The 17,047-nt window shown below is 46.1% G+C and overlaps 1 protein-coding gene across 1 annotated transcript in view; it reads right to left on the bottom strand.

Moving 5' to 3' along the window:
* The window catches only part of zzef1 (zinc finger, ZZ-type with EF hand domain 1), a 31,745-nt gene that overhangs the window by 2,585 nt on the left and 12,113 nt on the right, over window positions 1-17,047 (bottom strand). The window contains exons 29-53 of the mRNA XM_030100541.1: window positions 16,170-16,635; window positions 15,899-16,063; window positions 14,903-15,022; window positions 14,624-14,785; window positions 14,276-14,408; window positions 13,960-14,098; window positions 13,722-13,887; window positions 13,373-13,635; window positions 12,989-13,161; window positions 12,675-12,867; window positions 12,439-12,596; window positions 11,714-11,994; window positions 11,429-11,603; window positions 11,200-11,332; window positions 10,879-11,105; window positions 10,428-10,736; window positions 10,238-10,338; window positions 10,018-10,153; window positions 9,003-9,362; window positions 8,766-8,909; window positions 8,314-8,482; window positions 8,104-8,202; window positions 7,824-7,989; window positions 6,769-6,919; window positions 2,715-2,786 (exon numbers count right to left, since the gene is read on the bottom strand). Of these exons, the coding sequence (XP_029956401.1) occupies window positions 2,715-2,786; window positions 6,769-6,919; window positions 7,824-7,989; window positions 8,104-8,202; window positions 8,314-8,482; window positions 8,766-8,909; window positions 9,003-9,362; window positions 10,018-10,153; window positions 10,238-10,338; window positions 10,428-10,736; window positions 10,879-11,105; window positions 11,200-11,332; window positions 11,429-11,603; window positions 11,714-11,994; window positions 12,439-12,596; window positions 12,675-12,867; window positions 12,989-13,161; window positions 13,373-13,635; window positions 13,722-13,887; window positions 13,960-14,098; window positions 14,276-14,408; window positions 14,624-14,785; window positions 14,903-15,022; window positions 15,899-16,063; window positions 16,170-16,635 (4,661 nt within the window). The remainder of the gene's footprint in view (window positions 1-2,714; window positions 2,787-6,768; window positions 6,920-7,823; window positions 7,990-8,103; window positions 8,203-8,313; window positions 8,483-8,765; window positions 8,910-9,002; window positions 9,363-10,017; window positions 10,154-10,237; window positions 10,339-10,427; window positions 10,737-10,878; window positions 11,106-11,199; window positions 11,333-11,428; window positions 11,604-11,713; window positions 11,995-12,438; window positions 12,597-12,674; window positions 12,868-12,988; window positions 13,162-13,372; window positions 13,636-13,721; window positions 13,888-13,959; window positions 14,099-14,275; window positions 14,409-14,623; window positions 14,786-14,902; window positions 15,023-15,898; window positions 16,064-16,169; window positions 16,636-17,047) is intronic.

Here is a 17,047-nt window from a genome sequence, read left to right as displayed (position 1 = left end):
AAGTCTCAAGTCTTTATTCAACGGATGCATTAGATGCAGTGTTGTTCAACATAACGATCCTTTGGCTTTAATGACCAGGCGAACCTGCGCTGGCAGCAATAACCTCAGCCAGGCTCTTCCTGATGCTGAAGCTGCAAAGCAGACCTGCACGACACAGTGAGGATTTTTCAAACTCTTTTCATGTTTAGAGTAAAAGTTGTGCTCGATCATCAAACATATCCTGAGCTTCAGCTGCTGGACAAACACTGACGTTAGTACTGGAAGACGTCCTGATAAACATCGGAATTCATTCTGACCTATCTAAAACACTTTCCAGTTGTGTTGAAGTGTGTAAAGTTGCTCTTTAGCCAACTTAATCCTCCGTAGTGTCATGACTCCCAGTCCAGATTCTCCTGGAGTTGGTATTTTAATAGCTGAGTCACCATGAGCAATCCTACCAATGTCTCTGTGTGCATGTGTTTGTAGTTTCATTACGGAAACAAACAGCAGCGTCAGTTTGCGGCCTGGTATTGTTAACTCCGTGATTTTCAGCTTTCCTATGCACACAAACATGGTTTGGAAAGCGCTGCTGTATAAATGAAGTTTTTGGAAAAGAAAAACAATGCATTTTCATTGGAAACACTGTCATGTAAACAGGGCCTCAGAGTGTGGAGTGATGCTTTTCTTTTTGAGAGGAGCGTAACTTTTTCCACTGTGTCCTGCCACGGACACCATGCCTGTTCAGTGTTCCTGAAGGTAGACCTATAAACAGACACGTTAACCACTTCCAGTCTTTTCTTCAAATCTTTGGCTGTTACTCTCGGGTCCCGCTTTGTGTCCAAATGAGCATCCTGTGTTCTGCCTTTCATTTGGCTGAGCACCAACTCTTGGGGAGAGTCGCGGCGGCACTAAATCCTCTGTATTTGCAGACAAGTTGTCTGGACTGGTGACGATCTCAAGTCTTCAGGGCGGCTTTGTGATCGCTCCCAGCTTCATTCTGTTTCACTGCTCTTGACTGCAGGGCTTCACGTGAGCAGATGCTTCTTATAAATAGCACAATCAAAAAGTTGGAGTGTTTTTAGAAGTCAAACTGGCTCTACCTCTTGGCTCAGCCTGCTCTCATTGACGGGACTCCAGGTCTGCCAACTCCTCGGTTCATTTACTTTTTCTACCAACACTGCATGTTTTTCACAGATGTGCTCAACAAAGGCACGAAATATGAAACCGTTGGTGTATCAAGTGAGGAAGAGTGTTACTTTACATAAGAAGATAAGATCTTACACACAATCAGAACAACATATTAGATGAACACTGCAATAATGATATTATTTTTGTTTGATAAAAACACTTCTGTGGATGATGGTAATGCCTTTTGTTCATGTAATGGTGTAACTACACCATTACTTATAGCATTACAACTTTCCTCCACAGCTTCAATCCTCTGTTTACGGGTTAAATCACTATCATTATTAATATCTATCGAAACAATTTATTCTCTGCTCACTAATATTAAGTCCATTATTTTTGTTGCACCATTATAGTCTTCAGATGTTTGTTCCTAAAATATATAAATATGAAATAAATATCAGTCTGAACTTCTTTTCACAGCATACAGCAGTGCTTGTGTCTTCTTGGCTTGTTTGAAGCTGCTGTAAACACAACACTGACTCATGGTTACCTTTTTGAGTAAACATTACAAACAAACAGAGCAGACATTGAGCACTAATCACTCTACTTGTTGATTTATCTAATGTAGTGCATGTAAGATTATTACTATTAGGACGATGTAGAAAGAGAAGAGGAATGTTTCACTGCTTTAACTTAATGGACATTAAAACTCCTCCTCAGTTTGATCTTTCCATATTATTTCTGTGAGTTTGCAGAAGCTGATTAAAGATGAAATAGTGCTGTATGCGGCCCCTGAACTAAAATGTGTTTGAAACCTCAGGGACAAACGGAAGCACTGCGTACAAACCTGTGAGCACTGTTCCTTGTGTTGCAGCATGAGATAGTCGGAAAATTCTAGAGTGCACCTGAGGAGGCTAAATCCTCCGTCAAGAGAGGTTGAGGAACATGCAGAGGCAGCGAGTGAAACTGTTTGGCTTCCCAGCGCTTCGCAGCCCTTTGGATTTGAACTCTGGCCAATTTGCCCTGGAACTGTGCATCACTGTGGTGGTAACAGTTCTGACTACGGAGCCAAATCACCTCTGGTTTTGTTTCCAACCTGACAGGTATTAGGTAACTGCTCGGTAGAACCACCCACAGAGCTTCTTTCGCCGCCCCGCATCCCGTGCTGCTCGCCGCTGCCTTCAGGTTTCCTGCGCTGCGCTACGCTGCGCTGCGCGGTCCCCGCTACAGAGGACGCGGTGGCTCGCTCCGCCACAAACGCTAATGGCCTGTAATTACCAAATACATTAGTCCCGGGCACAGCCCACACACAGTCAGAACGAGGGGAGAGTGGGGAGCCGAGGGAGCCGCCGGGTGTCAATAGCTCGCTGAATCACTCGCAAAAAAAAAAAAAAAAAAAGAGACTCAAGCCGCGAGCTGACTCACGGCGTCTGAAGACCATTCAATCAGCACGGCTGCGTGGTGAAGAGAGAGTTTTATAACATCCCATCCGCACCAGGAACCGATTCACAAGCACAGGCATCGGAGACGAGCTGTGAACGTCTGGCCGGACTCACCGCGGCGACCGTTGTGGTTTCTATGCAGAGAGGACGGAGTTAGTGTCTTACCATTGCAGTGTGATTGAGGAGCTGCTCATCTGTGGTCATGGCTAACAAGTACTCCTGGAGGATGCCCTGCGCCTGCAAAACACACAAAAACAGGAGTAATTAATGCCTCCGCTGCGCCACTCAGACGCTCACCAGATGCAGTCAGAAGCCAGATCGCTGTCACCAACAGGAGGAACTTCCCAAGACTGACTAACCCCGAGAAGTTACATAAGCCGTGCATTCAGTTATAAATGAGGCCTGCTTCCATGACCACTCTTCATCTCCATCCCAGCATCAAATTGAGCCGAGGAATGTTGGAAAAGTCATTGAAAATTATAAACAAACTGAAGAGTGCTTCCACTGGAGCCCAGCGGGAAAGACGCACCTCGGGTTACATAAGCACAAAGACTTGGGGGAACGCAGATAAGCATACACAGAGGCTAAATGGGCTGAGACCGGCCAAATGGAGCTTTTACGGCAGTGGAGACACAGTCCAGAGCCCCCAGACTTTCATCCATCTCGCAGCACACCCAGTGTTTATGCTGTGGAAACATCCTAAGACAATTTGTACAGTCAGTAGAGCATGACATGAGTTTTGATCTCTAAATACAACTTCGACTTCCTGGGTTAGAGAGGCTCGGTGGCCACAAACTCCAAGTGAATACAAAGAGAGGGAAAAAAAAGAAGAACAGCTTTGGCTTTCAAATGAGCTGATGGTTGGCCCTGACCTAATGCAGGACATTAGAAGTGTGTGCCCATTTACAAGCACGCACACACACACACACACACACACACACACACACACACACAACAAAATATCCGATTTCTGGACTTATCAGACCACTGAAGTGACCAATAACAACACAAAAGGTTGTTGAATAAAATAAAAACCCTCAACATCCATGTTCAACTTGACAAAAACAAATGAAGTAACGAGACACTTCAGTCTGACATGACCCAATTCTGCACTCAGATAATGGACTGAGCACGTGCACGCAAATGTGCTCAATGTGTAGTTTACAATAATAATGTAGAATGTCTAATTTCTAATATGAATTCTTAAAATCACAACATTCCAGCTTAATGGTGTGACAGAAGCCGTCAGCCGGGCTAAAGGCAGTGACTCAGTGGTGCCAGATTTGCATCACAGTGGATGAAATCAGGATAAATCTGCTCCCAGACAAATGTTCTGCTGTTTTATAGTCATTCAGCATCAGCGGCATCTGAAAGGGGTTCAGGGATGGCTTACAAATGCAAATTTCATCTCGAGTGGGCCGGAGTGATGAACAGTGACGTTACAAACAGAAAGGTACAGATTATAATCCTAACCGAAAGAGGTTATCTATAAATGAGGTGGCTAGCTTTCCTTTACACCACCACAATTTGGGTCTCTGTGTTATGTTATGCCCAGTATTCTTGGGAAAAAAAAACTAAAAAAAAAAAAAGTTTGTAATTTCTTACAATTTGCCGAGTCATTTTTGGGCCAGACTGGAGCCTCCTGTGGACCAGTTTTGGCCCATGGGCCTTATGTTTGATACCCCTGGTACACGGCATTGATCATCTGTATTTTAAAAAGCTCACAGCCCTGTATATAGGTGTTTTCATAACAGTAACATGTGTGAACATGTTACAACAAGAGTGCGGACAAGACGAAGTAACACATATGCCACTGATTGTGGATAAAATACTGGAGATGTCCATCAGAGCCACACGCTGCCATAATCAACCACATGAGTGACTTTAAGTTGATTGCCACAGATATTTGTTTTCGAACCGTTGCGAAGGAACCAGAGTATCCAAAGAAAACTCATGCACCCACAGGGAGAACATGCAGACTCCACACAGAAAATGTCCTGTGAGGCTAAAGTGTTTTGTTATACTGTAGCAGTGTAAAGTTAAAAAAGAAGAAGAAGAAGCAAACCAAATACTCCTGCTCACTTTACATACTATTTTACTGATCTGTGCGGAGCAGAATAGGGTTTGATCGAAGCTGATAACTCGCAATTTGGCTCAATTACGCTGCTCAATATTCGCACCATCTAATGAAAGTAACAGGCTCTGATCTGAACGCAGGGCATGATTAGAATCAATCATATATTTAGTCTGAGATTCATTTCAAGCTGATTCACTTTGTCACATTGTGACATCTAAATTAACTTTCGCTGTATCGTCTTTTTAAGCTGCTCAGACCACCTAGCAGAAGCACACAGTGTCGTCTGCATACATTACCAAGGTGTGAAGGTGCTACTGCTATGAACTGAACTTTCTATGAAGGGCTTCTCCTTCAGTTTACTGATTTTCTTTTATGAGGCTTCAAAAAGGTCACTGACTGCATTAAAAATAGCAATACTGAATATATAATTAATCTTATCAAAAATGAATTTACATTTTTACAGTGTTGCTCTACAGCAGCAATAATTGCTCGAGGAATTAAGCATCAGAGATAATTTTTAAATTAAACTGCGACAGACTCACATGCCCTCCACAGTAGTCTGAAATATGGATACTAATACCTTGATGTGAGGAATGCGGAGCCAGATGGTGCAGAGCAGCATTATCATCTGATTACTGTAGTTTAAAACTGGCCTTGTTGTACTGACAGCTACACACCTCACTGTGATAAAAGTCTGTGCTTTTCCTGAAAGCATCAAAACTCTGTAAAACAAAGTTATCTCCAGTAAGCAGCTCTTCTCATTTGTTCTCCAACACACGTCACGGACTGTTTGAAGCTGGAGGTGACAAAAAACCATTGCATCAGACACACTGGTGCTGCGCGAACGAGGGATCGGTGTGCCGACGCTCTGCGAGGTGGCGGCGCAGAGATGTGTCACGCGCCATTGTGCGTCTGTCATTGCAAACACAAGACTGCAGTGTCCATGAAGGGCATGGGGAGGCACGGGGTGCAGGAAGCACTGCTACTGCCCCCTGCTGCTCGCTGCTGCACGCCGCTCACTCACCGGCAGCAAACAGAGCAGATGGGACAGGAGAATCTGTCCTGTGCGAAAAGTCGTCTGATGCATTTTTACTGCGAGATCAGGAGCCGCGGGCCTCGCTGGCCGGCCCTGGAGGGCCTGGAAGAGGGAGAGCTTTTCTAGGGACCGTCTGGTTCAACTGCATCTACAGATGGGAAACTCCTGGCTGATGGCGCGATCATAATCCTTGAGACTTCTCTTAATTAATAATTCAAGACAACAGAGAGCGAGAGAGACAGAGAGAGAGCGCACATCACAGAGTGGACAGAATCTGCTGCTCTCCGGAGCAGTCAGCAGGGAGCCTGCGTGGCACTGGGCTGTCTGGCAGATGGCACGGCCGGGCTTTGGCTCGGCGCCCGGCACAGAACAGGTGGGACCAGAAAACAAAACATGCTCATCTCGCAGTGAGACGAATATAAACAGAGAGAGAAGGTAAAGAATACAAGGTTCAGTCAATTCTGCTCTCAGCGTTACACTGGATTAATGTCGGACTGCAAGAAGCCGAGAAGAATTTTCAGGTATCTGCACTTGAGAATGTGTCAGGACTTGTTTTACTTTTGCTCCCCAGATTTCTTATTTGTTTTAACCTCCAGGATGAACTGTGGATTCCAGTGAGTGGACAGTTTGTGATACGGAGAAATACAACGGCATCAATGTGAACTAATTTCTCTTATTTCACATAAAAACACACCGAATTACCCGTTCAGATGCCAGATACAGCCCGATTCCATCTGGAATGGCCCAGTCACGTAGTGCCAGAATAACCTTTAACTTTAACATTCTTTCTTTGATGAGGCCAAGAGGATATGTGATGAAAATGTCTATATTATCACAAAAACTAAACAATTACAATGAAAAATGACTAAAATTGCAACTTAAAGCTGATTTTTTTATGACACTTTTGGGTGCCAAAATATAGTGGAATGTCCAAAGAAACTCCTAAACCTGTTGCATGATGCACATTTTTACAAACTTTGCCTGACATCGTGGCTTTGAGTGATGATCTTTCAAGGGAGTGAATTTTTACAGTTTTCATGGTGGCTTGGTGGCCAGATTCGAGCCTTGTGTGTGTGTGTGTGTGTGTGTGTGTGTGTGTCACTCACGATGGCACGGCCCTCGGCGATGAAGAAGAGTTCGGTGAGGGCTCTGTGAAGAGGCAGCAGCACAGTGATGCTGGTGGGATCCTGACCCACGCTGTTCTCCATGGACATGAAGAGCTGCCACAGAGGTCGCAGCAGCGTCAGCTCACAGGCTCTGTGGGAACATCGGATCAAGAGGAAGGTGAAAAAAAACGTGACTGTGTGAAACAGAACAAGAGGGGGACTTTTATCATGCTGATAAAAAAAAAAAAAAAACATGATTAATAGCAGCTAAAAGTTTTTTGATTAAAAGTGAACCGTCTGATGACGCGACATTTCCTGAGCTCTGAAATGGTTTCTGGTAATTTCTATTGACAAAGAAAAGTTGCTGACTCACTGCTCGACAGGTCCACCCTTAAAAACATGCAAATGTTTCAACAAGAGAAAATCTCAATCTCAATCATTTCTTTTTCTGTGACATATTCAGCTTTGGTTGGAGTAACTGACATGTCCAACATTTACAATGTGTATGATTAAGTACTGTCTTCACATCATTTTTGACTGAACAGGACTGCATCTCAAAAAGTTTCGTCATGTTTTTTGCTTCTTCATACCAAAACATTCATATCTGGGATCTCAATATAATACACACAAACAGACCTCCCCACTTGAAATGAAAGACACTTATGCTGTAAAATACATTTTGAGCAGACGAGAGAGAACATTAAATCTTAAATTTTAAACCATCTTAACTACACTGCGTGTGTATGTGAGCAGGAACGTCTGATCAAAGATCCGACTATCATTGAAAGCAGACAGTGGCTGAGGCACTCTGCACGTATGCAAACTCCTACACCCATACTTTGCCTACTTTCCACAGTGATTACTAGTCCTTTTTTTTATTTTAAAGGCTTCTATGCAAACCCTGAGTGGACACGCATGCCTGGATTTTAAGGTTAAAATGTTCCCTGCGTTCAACTATTAAAAGAACTTTTGATTTGTGTGCCAAAGCGAGCGTGTTTGTTTAGACTGCAGAGTGTGAGAGCACAACAGGAAAGAACCGGCAGGGCGGGACTCACGTCTGGGACGGACACTGCAGCAGTCGGAGCAACAGGTGAATCGCTTTGAGGCGCGGGTTTCCAGTCTGGCGGCAGGCGACTCCCACCTGCCACTCCCAGATGTCGGCCAGCGGCAGGTGATCGAGCACTTGTTCGTCAGCTAACATTTGCTTCAGGATCTCGAATCCTGATCAGACATGAGAGAACAGAAGACAGTGAAGAACCGTTCTGGCTTGATCAAAATTTTTTTGGGAAATCTCAAGTCGGTGTGAGCAAATCTAAGTTGCAGTGTGTGAAGCACCTGTCTGGAAACGGCCCCTGTGGCCTCCAGTCACGGTGAACTTGTAGCCCCACTCCGTGTTGCTCATGTCGGACATGAACCTGTAGTACAGCGTGTCACCTGAGACAAATCCAGAACACACACGTTGCATGAAACCTGATCATGGCAATCTTAAACACACACACACACACACATATGCGCACACACACAAAGTAAATTCACATCCCCCACCTGGAATCTCAAAGTCAGACCACTTTTGAGGAGATCCACTGAAATTGTGCACATCCTGGAGGAAATCGCTGCTGCTGGACATGATGAGTTCATCACAGCCTTCCTCTGTGTAGCAGCGGGAGTCAAACTTAATGGACAGGTAGATTGCACCGGGGACATGCACCTTGTCCTGGAGAGAGAAGCAATAGAAAAGACATTTTCAATCATGGAACAAACACAAAATAAAAGTAATGATGTACAGTGATCATACACACACACATCCACCTACACCTCTCTCCTTTAAAGCAATGTTTCAGTAGCATCATATATCTTTATTGAAGGAGATGAACAAGAGGTGAAAGAGGAAGCGGAGGAGGAGGAGGAGGAGGAGGAGGAGGAGGAGGAGGAGGAGGAAGAACAAGAAGAACACAGTCGACTCACTCTTCACCAACACAACAACAACATACACCCACCTCAAAGTTGGTGTTGTTGTCATAAGGATGTTTGGACTCTCTGATCTGCACGGCCATCCCCGGCTCCTCCATGAACTGACAGGCAGTGAGAGACAGACTGCACAGCATGCTCTGACTGCAACCCTTCAGCACCCTCTGGAGAATCTGATCGCACACCAAACATCAAGCATGTGAGTCAACAGAACTCCTTTAATGTCTCGAGTGTAAAACACCACAAACAGCATTGTCTCATCTCACCTTCTCCCACAGCGGCCTCTCCTCCAGCTGCATCAGCATGTCCAGGATGTACGCCATGTGCGAGGCCCCGTTCAGCTCCAGGGCCTCTTCGCTCAGCGGCACATCGGCGGGCCAGTCGGCCAGCAGCGAGGCCAGCACGTGGCGGGCGTACAGCGTGGCGATGGCCTGATTGACCTTCACCAAATACTGGCGAACTGCCCGATTGCTGCGCACGTCCAGCTCCTTGTGTAGGAGAGCCGAGCTTTTGGTGCGCCGCTGTTTGGCGTAGCTGAGCTGCAGATCGCTCTCTGAATTGGTGATGAGCTTCTGGGCCACAACGTTGATCTCCTCTGTGGCCTTTTCACAGTGACTGGGTTTAGACTGCAGGAGGAAAAATAATAAAAAGTATAATAATAACTCTTATACCAAGCAGAAGGTTTAGAAGTGGAACCATGTAAAATGTCATATCACAAATTAAAATAACTCTCAAATACAAAATTCCAGTCTTATCAATCCTACATTTATTTGTTTAATTGGATGGGGAGTAAAACAGATGGACCGAAACAGAAACTAGAACCTCGAAATTACGAGTGCCCAAAATTCCTTTTAAAATGTAGTATTAAATACTAATAAACCATGATCTAATAAACCCTAATTTGTTGGAGATGATCAGGATTTTCAAACACTGTGGGGATGTCTCAACTGCCCAAAACATTCAGTAACTGTTCTACGACCTCATAGAAATCGATGGATTATAAAGTGAATTCCATGGAAACCTTGCATAAGCTCCTGATCTCATTTTTTAATCTACTGCACCATTAAAACTTAAAAAGCAAGTAAAACGAAAGTAGGATGAGTTCCAACATTGTAATTATATTTAGCTGGAACTGGTTCTATGCTTTTGCACTCTCAAGAGGTAACAATGTGTAAAAATGTTTTTATTTCTTCTAAATGCCATAATTAATGTATCACGTCATTAAACGGCATATATCTTGAATAAAACTGGCGGTTTTAGGGGTGTGTCTTATTGACTCACCATGCACGACACCACGATCATATCGGTGTCCACTGCCTTGGTGTTTCTCTCCTCAGAACGATGCCGCCTGGTCGGCTGCCACTTCTGAGCCAGCGTTCGGATCGTCTCATCTGTTTTTATCTCTTCTCCATCAAATCTGAACATAATACGAGGGCACAGAGAAGGCCACGTTAGGCTGGATTGTACAACATTTAAATCATGAAGTAAATCTCACGTTTACCTTTTCTGCACCTCCAGGAAGAAAGAGTCCGTCCTCTTCATCTGCAGCTCATACATGGCTCGCAGGATGGGCAGGGGGGCATTTAAGGCATCGTGGGTGATCTGCATTTTAACAGCACAAAATAGGGAAATTGGAATTCTAAATCTTACTATACATTGCTCAATGTATTCTCAAGAGCATCCTGTGTTACCTGGAAGCAAATCTTTGTCTCCTCATCGAGGCCGTCGAGCGGGTCGGGCCTGTTGACGTCGCTCTCGTCGGCACAGCAGCTGGAGTGGTCTGAGTCGTGCTCCTTGTCCTGCTCTCGCTGGTCTCTCTCGGGGTCCTGGGCCATGGAGTGGATCTCCCTCTTGGAGGAGTACAGCATGATGGACAGGATCTCCAGATCTCGGAGCAGCCACAGCTTACTGAAGCCGGTGCCTTTGCTGCATTTCCGCACCAGCAGCTGAGTCAGGCCCGACTGCTGGATGGCGCCATGAGCGTACTTCACTCCGTGCTTCTACACAGCACAACGAGGGAGATGAATGAAGAAGAAGCAGAAGAACAACCCTCAAAATCAGTTTGTTTCTACAGCACGCAAAGCAAGCAAAATATAGTATTCAGGTGACTTTATGCATTTGGGTTGGGCTCAGCGCAGGTACCTTGAGAGTGTTATAGAGTCCTTTCAGGGCCAGCGAGAGGACCCAGGAAGCCTCCACAGCGTCGGACGAGCCGCTGTCTTGGCTCGCCTGCAGCAGGTGGCTGATGATGGAGGTGAAATTGCTCAGGTAGCGACTGAGCAGCGTCTTGGGGCAGCTCTGGTCCTCCGGCTGGTCGGGGATACCGCCAGGGGTGGTACCCTGAGACTGGATGAGCTGGTAGTCCTTCACTGCATGTGAGAAACGACCCATGTCAGGCTATCGTCGCGTTTACAGTATTCGTCAACAGTGCTGATTTTGTTCAGGTGCTACTACTGTACCGACCTGTTTTTCTCTTGCGTGTTTTAACATCCACCACGGCAGCGTGGTTCTTCTCCGTGAAGTGTTTGAGTAAGATCATGTTGTGCTGCTCGTTGGCGTTGTCAATAAACACCGTCTGGGTGCCAACGCACAGCACCTGACAGACAAACAGGAGTTACAGCCGGTATGCAGTCAGTGTTTTTTATTTTTTAATTAAATAAAGGAACTGATCATTAAAGAGTGTTCAGCATACCTCAGGGAAGCCCACCAGCACCAGCAGGGTGAAGAGGTTGGTGCGTTTCAGAGTCTGAGGCAGCTGCTGGATGCAGTGGTCGGTGAAGGCAGCGATGACCGCGCTCCACTCGGGACACGCATTTAGACTGTGCAGGATATCTGCCACTGTGCACGCCCAATCCAGACCAATACGACTGCAGAACAACAAAAACAAAGTCAAACGCAGCCCAGCTGACGTGTAAAGGAACCATAAAATACAGTGACAATAAATGTAGGCCATATGATACGGTCTTCTTTGCTGTACCTGTCCAAGCACACAGCCCCGAGGCTAAACAGCAGCTGCGTCGTTTTCCAGCCCAGGACGTCCGAGCAGGCGGCCTCTCCTTGTGTCAGCAGCTCGTATTTGTCAGCCAGGGCCTCGGTGACAGCGCCGTCGGCCTCTGCTGGAGAGATCCGGTGCAGCAGCTGGCCCAGGAGGCCCAGGGTGAGGTGGTAGGTCTCGTTGAGAGAGCCGGCGTTGGAAATGACGGCCCTGAACAGCTGGGGCAGGATGGCGCTGAGGCTGGGCAAGGACAGGCTGCTGCCCTGAGGATACAGGAAAAGCAGAAGAAAAAATCCTGAATGCTGTCTGGACATATACCACGGCTGCACTGGTGCAAGATAATTCAAGAAAAACTTAAATTTAAGAGTTATATGTCGTGTGTGTAATTTTGTTTCTCAGTTTGCATTTCTCCCAATCGGCTCCACAACCCTGAACTGGACGCTTCAGTAAAGCTGGAATACTTTTTAAAATAGGTGCTGTAACTGTGGTTGACCACTGAACTTAAAATTTAACAAAACTTGGAATCTTTTCACTATTGTTACGGTGGCAGTGTTGGTTGTTTATGTTTATGGAAGACTGCATGAAAATGGTGGCGTTTTAACTGTATGACGATGGATTTTCAGAACCGATGCTAACATACATTAACCAGCTTCACTTTTTACTTTTTCAAAACCCGGCCCTAAACGGTGTCATTTGCTTTCACATACTGGTTTGGCTCGAGGAAGCATGGCTGCCAGAAGTCCCAGGATCCTCTCCCTGGAGCACTCCGAGAAGACGTGCTCCTGCAGGGGAACCTGAGGAAGCCTCTCCTCTGTCCCCTTCATGACGTCGGATGCTGGAGAGTTGTCCGCTCCTGGTCCCGAGGCTACAACAGCGAACGTAATCCACCACTGAACAGAGTCTGCACTTCAGATAACTTGTAGAAGGTGGTTCTCACACTTACGTCGGACCACTGGAGAGAGGGGGTCTTCGCTGGATACTGAGGGAGTCTGGCTGAGGCTGGGAGACTCCAGGGTGTCTTGAGTGACCAATTTCTTTTTGTCCTCTTCAACACTTGTTGGGAATGACACCTCTGGAGGAGCGAGGGGAGGAGAACTCACCTCCTTTGTCTTTTTCTCCTTATTTGATGGTTTGTTCTGGTGGTGAGAGAATAACAGCTGATAAATTACTTAAATATTCAAATCTGATTTACTCTGAACTCTATTAATACATCTGTGACGTAGTTTCAAGTTTCTGGCATGTGTGTAAGTCCTGCACCTTGTCCCTGGGAGATGATGGAGAACAGACTGCTGCTGTGCTGCCTGGCAGCGAGGAGGTGTCGGTGGCAGTGCTGATCTCCTGCGAGGACTCCGGAGAGACCGGACACAGCTCGCTGTCAGAGGCCGAGTCATTAGAGGACAGCAGAGCGAGCAGAGCTGACGAGCGGAGACCTAAACCATTAAAAGAGATGCATCAGACACACAAAACAACAATGTAAGTTAGCAGAGATTCTCGATTCGGGGAGGTGTGATTTAAAAGTAGAACAAACATACACCCACAAAATGATCTGCACAAGAAACTGGAGATGATCGGCAAATCAGCAGGTAACTGCTTCTGTCTGAAACGAGTCTTCTTAAAACAGAATTCATGGTTTGAACATACCTTTCCCAGTTTGTCCCTTGAGTAAACAGTCCGTGATGAGCTGAGAACAGCGCGTCTGCAGAGACACTGCCTGGTTCAGGGTGTCACCGCTCAGAGATTCTCCCTCCGTCTGCTTCTCGCTGCTCAGTTCCGACGTGTACAGGCCCAAAGCAGCAAACAGCAGCCAGGAGTAGTTGTGGATGTAAGGCTGGATCAGGCGGTGGCGGTCGCTGATCCGAATGGTCACCATGGGGTAGACCGTGATCCGGTGTGTGGGCAGGTGGCTGGACACGATCGTGTTGGAAAAGAACTCAGTCAGTCAGTCAAACCACAGAAACCGTCTCAAGTTCACAGGAAATGTCGGGATCACCTGTCGGGATACTTCTTTGCATTGTAGCAGCCGAAGCACAGGTCGAAGTCCTCACACACGTTACAGTTGATCCTGCTGCCTACGATGAGCCCCTGGCAGTGATCACAGGCGTACTCCATGTTCACCATCTCGTGGTCGTCCTCGTGGCCTTCAGGCTTGGCACCACCTGGAGAGACATTCACCTTCAGCGAGAGTCCTGAATGTGTCTGACCTGTTGCGGTGTGGTGGAGGAGCTCACTGAGAAAGCAGGTCTTGCAGAGGTCCATGTCCATGCACTGCAGGCAGCGGTAGCGGTGCCAGGGCGCCATCCGCTCGCAGCCATCGCAGGAGATCACCACGTTGAGGAGATCGCAGTAGCGGGCAATGAACATGTGCATCTGTGGATGGAAGCAAGCAGCGCAGTGTCATTAGGCCCTGGAGTGTGCTGTTCCACTGGAAACTGCCAGTAAATTGGGAAATCTGTCTCCCTACATTAGGATGTTGAGGATTTGTTGATTATGGCATTTTTTTTTTTGCTGATGAACCACAAACACCTCAGAGTGACCATGACTTACCTTCCTCCTGTCCTCCATGGAGTCTTCCTCATCGATTTTATCATACCACTTCTCAAACATCCCGTCCATACACTCCTCCATCCACTCCTGGTTCTTCTTGTAGTCGGTGATTTCATCCTCCATCGTCCACTGGCTGAAGATGAGGAATTCATCATGTCATTTAAACTCTAATAGGGTGACTCAAAATTGATCCAGGAAACACAAAATAGCCTTCATCATTTGAGAAAATGAAAGCTGTGCATTTGAGAGTTTCTAAAATTTCAGGTGGAGAAAAGCACACCTTTCATTTCCCCGTGTGAGGGGAGGATTTTAGATTCTTCTGTTCCTGTTATCAGAGACGGCAGTTACCTGATGGCAATGTCATGTACACTGATGTTCTCCTGGGACATGCTGAGCAGAAGGTCGGGAAGTTTAACGTTCAGGAAGAGAGGAAGGTCGTGTACCTCCCAGTTCATATCCAGGAGGTGCAACAAGCAGGTCTGCACACACGACAGGCCTGGCAGCAGAGCTCTGGAGAGCAGGAATCGGGGTGAGGCTACTTTACACACACGATTTTCACTGCCTCAATCGCCTTTAATTCAGAGTCAAGTAGCTCTAAGCAGCCATAGCAGAACGAAGAAAGCTTACTTCTCATTGAGGCCACTGAAGCCTTTGACTGCGTCGACCAACATGAGCACCAGCTGGTGGTAAGAGCGTCTCACCTCCTCTCCGAGCTTCTGCCCGCTTTCAGACAGCTGAGAGAAATAGCTGAAAAAGAAAAACATGGACTGTAACACAAAATGAAACGGGCCTGATATCTTCTTTTTATGTCTAACAGTGACGTGGATAGACAACATTGGTACCAATAAATCTGTTACACAGAGTATGAGATTGATCAACAATCTCATTCCAAAGCATGAAAAACGTTTGAAAATTGGTTAAAAAACCAAGAACATGTGGGGTTTTTGTTTTCAAATTTTCTATTATTATATAAACACCGAAAAATATTTAATCATTTAACAATAGGTCTTATGTGTTGAGACAAAGTCTGTGATGATGTTCTTTCAGTTCAGATAAGACTGGGATGATAATACTGCTATTGTGGTTCACTTGACAGTAAAAGCAGGTCTGAATGTTTTCATTTGAATCTTGGTGTCTGTTTATGAACCAAGTCTCGTCACTGGAAGATTTAGACTCCTGCTGTGAGAACGGCACACAGCACAGGACGAATTCCTGCTAATGTTTTGACATTTTATTACACAGAAGAAGTAAACGTTAAACGTGAGCACTTAGCTGGTAAAAAAAAGCACCATTTCAATAATGCCATAAGTGCACTTAACCAGGCACTTTCTTTGTTTTTTTTAAACAATAGTCATCATTAAAAAGGCCTGGACACCTAATGTTTACATTTTTTGGTTTTATGTGAAAAGAATGAGTGTGGATACAAAGCAAATCCAACTAAAATGTTCCTGCTTTTGCTCAAACTAAGACTGAAGCAGACTTTACGTGCGGACATTTCACCACAAGCAGTAACAATTGTTTAAGATCTGCTATTTTCTGGGGCACTGTGTGAAATACTCATATATTTTATAGAAATGGACGGATCACTGCTGTTTGAGTGGAGAAGATTTGCCACAGCTGTACCTGGTGAAGTCTCTCTGACATGCTAGCAGCTCCTGCAGGAACAGGATGCATGGGGCCTGGAAGAGGTGTGGCTGCCCCAGAGATCGTAAACACTGCTGAATCATCTCCAGCACTTTGCAGACGCTCAGAGCCTGCGCTTTGTTCAGAGACAGGGTGTGCAGAATGCTGACGGAAGAAGAAGAAATCCAAAACTTATCCTCGGGTCAAGCACATTAAGCAAAGACAAAACGCTACTGAGTGTCACTCAGAAGTCAAAACGTCTGTCAGTCACCTTGCTGTTGTGAGAGCTTGATCCTTGATGAAGTTCAGGATGTGTTTGATTACTGGGTAGCGGTCCTTGACGGACGGGGTCATACGGGGCTCCTCCATAGAGCGGCAGGACAGGAGGCGAAGGCGTGCCCGACTGAACGGAGCTTTGCGGGAAAAGGCGGAGGGTGAAGCCGGGTCTCCGGGCAGAGGCGACAGACTCTCTGTGGAGCCTCTGTTGCCTCGCCTGCTGTGTCCACACCCGGAAGCATTGGGACTATGACTTGCTTTGGCATCGCCGCCCTCGTCTGGCCCCGCGGTCTGGGGTCCCACAGAGGGACTGGGCTGAAAGTCACCCTGTGAGAAGGAGCCCGAGTGGAGGAGCGGCCCACTGCTGCCCTCTGTAGCTTTAGAAGAGTCACTGCCCTGGCACGCCACTCCGCAAGGAGCAAACCTGAACAGCAGGAGGCTCTTCTCAATGCACGTCTCAGCTGGAGACACAAAAAAACAATACAATCAGGGAAACATTAACAAAACATTACAGCTTCTTAAAAAAAAAAAAGATGGTTTGAGCACGACAATGTCAATATAAAACCAATTTTAATTTTCACCTATTAAAACAATAGTGAAATGTTCTTAAAAAAAAAAAAAACCTCCTTTAGCAGTTGCATTATGTTTTTACCAGGTGCAGAGCATTTGTGACGTCACCTGTTGGATTCTAATATCACAAAATAAAGCCAGTAAGGAGGCTGGCGGTCGAATTTTGGAGACAGAAATGGAAAAAAAAGAAGAAAAAAAAAAGACAGCGAGGGGGCGGGGCTGACGGAGAGCCAGGACATGCGGTGTTGTGTGATACTGTGATGGTCTGCTGCAAACTGGTCCCATTGTATTTACGCATTTTTC

The sequence above is a fragment of the Salarias fasciatus genome, chromosome 10 (genome assembly GCF_902148845.1).
Source record: "Salarias fasciatus chromosome 10, fSalaFa1.1, whole genome shotgun sequence".
In the NCBI taxonomy this organism is placed as follows: domain Eukaryota; kingdom Metazoa; phylum Chordata; class Actinopteri; order Blenniiformes; family Blenniidae; genus Salarias; species Salarias fasciatus.
Note: the sequence above shows the minus strand (reverse complement) of the source record. Positions and strands in the feature narration are given on the sequence as shown.